The 5,314-nt window shown below is 51.0% G+C and overlaps 1 protein-coding gene across 1 annotated transcript; it reads left to right on the forward strand.

The window, feature by feature from the left end:
* The first annotated feature begins 351 nt into the window (after positions 1 to 351).
* LOC123117419 (exopolygalacturonase) lies at positions 352 to 2,398 on the forward strand. The gene is made up of 4 exons (XM_044538183.1): positions 352 to 773; positions 862 to 999; positions 1,123 to 1,299; positions 1,385 to 2,398. The coding sequence occupies exons 1-4, from the start codon at positions 627 to 629 to the stop codon at positions 2,120 to 2,122; spliced, it is 1,200 nt and encodes a 399-aa protein (XP_044394118.1). The 5' UTR covers positions 352 to 626; the 3' UTR covers positions 2,123 to 2,398.
* The last annotated feature ends 2,916 nt before the right edge of the window (positions 2,399 to 5,314 follow it).

The raw sequence follows: 5,314 nt of genomic DNA on the forward strand, positions 1-5,314 counted from the left end.
CCCCCGGTAACGCTTGTAACTCCCTATCAATGCAATGATACACCATCTAGGCGTATTCGAGAAAAAAAAGTTTTCCCCGCCAGATGCGGGAGTGGTACACAGGAGCTCAGTGGTTCGTCCGGACAGGAGTTGGCCACTCACATCGATCGAGTTTGACCGCCGTCTGGAGCAGAAGTAGTGGGGTGCGCCACATCGTCTCAGGACATGGATCGACGCATGCGGCGGTTGCCCAGTCGCCCAGCCCAGCCCAGCCATCGCCTCTGCTCCACACAAGTGCCGCCGCGCGAAGAGCTCCAAATCCTCCAAATTTAGACACCACCCAAACCCTATAAGAGTTGATCCGCCATGCATGCTCCGATTGGTTCTTGTTGAGGTGATCACAGCGCGCGCACTCGATCTCAGTGTGGATCGATCGGCCGCCACGCATGTGCTCTGGCTGACTGAGTGAGTGACCGCGGAGGATCGCCGGATGCATGCGCGGAGAAGAAGAATAAAGGATCAGTCGTGAGGAAGAGGAAGCGGAAAGGAAGGGATATTAATTGCTGCCGATCGAGGATTTTTATGCGCTTCTACTGCTAGCTGCGGTCGCCGGTGAGGAGCTAGCTAGGTAATCAAGTCGATCGATCATGGAGGCGCGGCCGCCGGTGTTGGCCATTGTCGTCGTCGCGCTCTGCGTTGTATCCCTCTGCGGCGGTGTGGCCCACGGCACGGCGGTCACCTACAACGTCAAGAACTACGGCGCTAAAGGCAACGGCGCCACCGACGACACCAAGGTACGCATCTCAGGCCGGATCTCGCCGCGCTCGCTCGCTCGCTCGTTGATATGATCTGTTTGTGATCGCCGCGCTTGCATGCATGCAGGCGCTAATGGCGGCGTGGAAGGTGGCGTGCGCGGCGGCCGGCGCGGTGACACTGCAGGTCCCGGCGGGGGTATACTACATGGGCCCGGCGCAGTTCCACGGCCCCTGCAAGGCCTCCTCCCTCACCTTCTTGCTCCAGGCAAGCAAGCATGCACCATGCAGTTGTGTTGGCGGCGTACGTCGTGCGCGCGCGCGTGCGTGCCTGCGGTTAGCACATTGCACGTACGACGAGGACTCATTTTGTGTGCGTGCGTGGGTGCAGGGGACGCTGAAGGCGGCGACGGATCTGAGCCGCTTCGGCAACGACTGGATCGAGTTCGGGTGGGTGAAGGGCCTCATCGTCGCCGGCCAGAACGGCGCCGCCATCGACGGCCAGGGCGCCGCCTCCTGGCCCTTCAACAAGTGCCCCATCCGGAAGGACTGCAAGGTCCTCCCCACCGTGAGTACCCGTCCCCATCTCTCCTCTCCGGTCACGAGCGGCGGCCGGCACGGCGCTGACCGTAAAGAAATGTGGCGTGGTGCAGAGCGTGCTGTTCGTGAACAACGAGAACACGGTGGTGAAGGACATCTCGTCGGTGAACAGCAAGTTCTTCCACTTCGCGCTGCTGCAGAACAAGAACACCCAGATGATCAACCTGCGGATCAACGCACCGGGGACCAGCCCCAACACGGACGGCGTCCACATCGAGCGCTGCTCCGGGGTGACCATCGTCGACACCAAGATCAGCACCGGCGACGACTGCATCTCCATCGGCCAGGGGAACGACAACATCGACATCCAGCGCGTGACCTGCGGACCGGGCCACGGCATGAGCGTGGGCAGCCTGGGGCGGTACGTCGGGGAGGGGGACGTGACCCGCGTGCACGTCAAGGACATGACCTTCGAGGGCACCATGAACGGGGTGCGGATCAAGACGTGGGAGAACTCGCCCACTAAGAGCCTGGCGGCGCACATGGTGTTCGAGAGCCTGGTGATGAAGGACGTGCAGAACCCGGTGATCATCGACCAGAAGTACTGCCCCTACTACAACTGCGAGCACAAGTACGTGTCCGGGGTCACCATCAAGAACGTCACCTTCAAGAACATCAAGGGCACCTCGTCGCTGCCCGTCGCCGTGCTTCTCCGCTGCGGCATGCCGTGCCAGGGCGTCGTGCTCCAGGACCTCGACCTCAAGTTCAAGGGCGCCGGCACCACATCGTCCAAGTGCGAGAACGCCAAGGCAAAGTACGTCGGCTACATGTACCCAAAGCCGTGCGTATAGACATACTACGACGGCCATTTTTATGCTCGATCTTCTTCCTCCTCCTTTTTCTTCTTCTTCTTCTTCTTCTTCTTCTTCTTCTAGTTTTGATTGGTTGATGTTTCCTAGACGATTTTGTTGTTTCTTGTTGCTGCTTAGAAGATTTCGTTTTCTTTTTGTTTGTTTGTGTGGGGGCATAAGGGAGATGCCGATTGCTGGCCTCTGAGTAAGTAGTAGTAGCAAACTTTGTACATTTTGAGAAGAATAATACTACTCGGCTCTGACTAGGATTATACCCGTGCCTAGCCTAGCTAGTTCATCCAGGAGATAAACGCACCATTCGTCACTGAACTCTCACGAGATGAGCACTTCTCACAAAATGTGATGAACCGGTCACGTTGTTTTCTTTCGTGAGCTATCGAGTCACTCCGCCGCTTCGAACCATAATAGGGTCGACCTGGCGTGCTGACTAAACCCGGGACCCACAGTCGTTGCATTTGGCCTTCACTTTTATGCAACGTGGCCCTTCAGTTTTATTTAGGGTTGCAAATCAACATTTCAGGTAAAATCCCCAATTCTACTAGCCCTAAATCCCTAGCTCTCGCTCACTCTCACCCAACTCCGTGGCTCAAACCGACCCCACTGTCACCTAGCTTGAGATGGAGGGAGAGAGTTGGCGGCCGGAAAATAGGGAGGGGTGCATCTTCTTCCCAGCGGAGATCCGGCGGCACGGCGAACCGGGGTAGCAACCAAAGGTGGATCGTTGCGTTCTCCAGCGCACGACAGACATGTACCAGCTGGAGGAGAAGCTATGCGGCCATGTGCTGCTAGGTACAGTGCAAGACGATCGGCCTCCCACTAGTGCAGAACCGGGCAATAGCACCGGTTCGTAAGGCCCTTTAGTGCCGGTTCCATAACCGGCACTAAAGCCCCCCCCCCCTTAGTACCGGTTCAGCACGAACCGGTGCTAAAGGGAAACCACGTGGCACAAGCCAGCTCCAGGGGCCTGGAGCTCTTTAGTACCGGTTGGTAAGACCAACCGGTACTATAAGGTTTGGGGGGTTTTAGTTTTATGATTTTTTTCATTTAATTTTGTGTTTCCATTTTAATTCTTTTTCGTTTGCTGGTATTTTACGATACTACACATTGTACACGTTATATATATATATATATATATATATATATATATATATATATATATATTTCTAGTAGAACCAATCATGCATATATATATCATCAATGTCTCACAAACCATCATATTAATTAATTCACACATACACACATGTATAGCTATATACAATTTCTCCTACATATGCATGTTGCCTTCGGAGCCAGTGGCATTATAGCCTAATTGGTGCCTTCGGAGCACGATGATAATTGGAAGTGGTTTTCATGGGGGCGGTAGCGGGTAATAGTATTCTCCCTTCGGATTTGTGACCTGGTCGAGCAAAAATCCCGCTATTTCCTCTTGAAGTGCTTCTACGCGCTCCGTTTCTAGGAGCTTCGCCCGCACCTCTCTGAACTGTTAATAAGGAGATCAATATGCATGTGTATTAGTTGTGTGACTAGATATCGATAATGGTGTAAAAATTGTGAATAGTGTTTTGACAAGCGTACCCATTCCTGTCTTTGAGATCTGCTCCTTTCGGACGCCATCATGCGAATGTTCTCGCAAACGCGGAATGCACACAGATCAGTCCCCTGCGCCTGCTTCAGGGCCTTTACGAGAATGGAATTTGATCAGATAATAATTAATCAAGCATGATAATTAAAGAGATGGCAGCTAGCTAGCTAGCTAGTACTACTTAATTACTTACCTTGGGTCTTTTCCATTTAAGCTTTTCTTTCCATTCGCCGTCCGTGACCCTGATGAACCTTGCCCAAGCCCTGCCCGCCGAAAAAGAAAATGAATAAATGGGTTATTAAATAGTTCATATCATGAAATGACGAACTAAATAGGCCGAGATATATAGTTAATAATGATTGAAATTACCTGTTGACTATCCCAAACAAGATGTTATAGTCAGTTTTTTCTTTGAGTAGTGAGTCCAGTATTTCAACTGTTCCGGCGTCAACTTTAATGATACACAAGACCCAGTGATATCTGCATGCACACACGTTTGCATGTCTTAATTAAGCGGGCATATGTAAGCAAAAACATGTAGCTAACTAGTAGGCAAAAACAGAGAATTTGTAGTACAAGACAGTGTGACTCACTGGAAGTTGTAAGGAAGTAGTATATCTTCATCGTATTTGAGGCGCTTCAAGAACTCTAGCATGCTGTCCTCTACGGCCTTTTGATGACGGTCATCTATTTTCCATGTGTATTCATTAACGGTGTTTGGGTCAATGAACCCAATGCCATAGCGTCCACCTTTTCTCATTTCATACATCTTCATCTTGCATATAATACCACAGAAAAGAATATAGTGAGGATAATTACAGGTAATGATTGATCAAAAGGATCACTACAGCCAGCTTGAGACTTAAATTACAAAAAGAAATCACTTACAGACAATAGCAACTGACGATAGATTTGTCGAGTGCGTCTTGATTGTATAACTGAAACAATTCAGAATACTCAACGGACACAGCTTTCTCATGGTAGTAATGATCCTCCTTGACATTCACCATGAGGGACAATCGATCGGAAATCTTGGTAATGTTCATGTACCATTGATGCAATTCATACATTCTCGTTGGGAGGTTCTTGACCTTGTCTGGCTCGACCAAAGGTTGGCCCCGGACATATTTCCGTTTTATTTCATCCTCTCTAAGAACAGGCATGGGCTCGATCTCGAGGAGTTGTCCAATAGTGATTTTGAGAACTTCAGCCTGCATTATATGCTCCTCCGTTATTACCACATTGCCCACCTCAGGAACGTAAACTGTTTGCCCACAATAATATTGGGCGCGCGTACTGTCACGTGTTGTTGGCACAACAAGCGAGGGGATTGATTGCGCCGCCTGTTCTCCCAGCTGGGGAATGGTTTTCCCGCATTTTTTGACAGCTGCTTCTTGTTTGCTCGATCCCGAGCTCGCCTCCTTACGTACACGTGCTCGATTTAACTTCCTGATGTGGCGCTCATAGTCTGTGTCAACAGGCTTGGGAGCTGGTGGTTGAGCCATACGAATGAAGTGGTCAATCGTTTCCTCAGGCACTTTCTCCTTTGGCGGCGTTGGCGGTTTCGGTGCAAAATGGGCTTCCACCTC

The sequence above is a fragment of the Triticum aestivum genome, chromosome 5B (assembly GCF_018294505.1).
Source record: "Triticum aestivum cultivar Chinese Spring chromosome 5B, IWGSC CS RefSeq v2.1, whole genome shotgun sequence".
NCBI lineage: Eukaryota > Viridiplantae > Streptophyta > Magnoliopsida > Poales > Poaceae > Triticum > Triticum aestivum.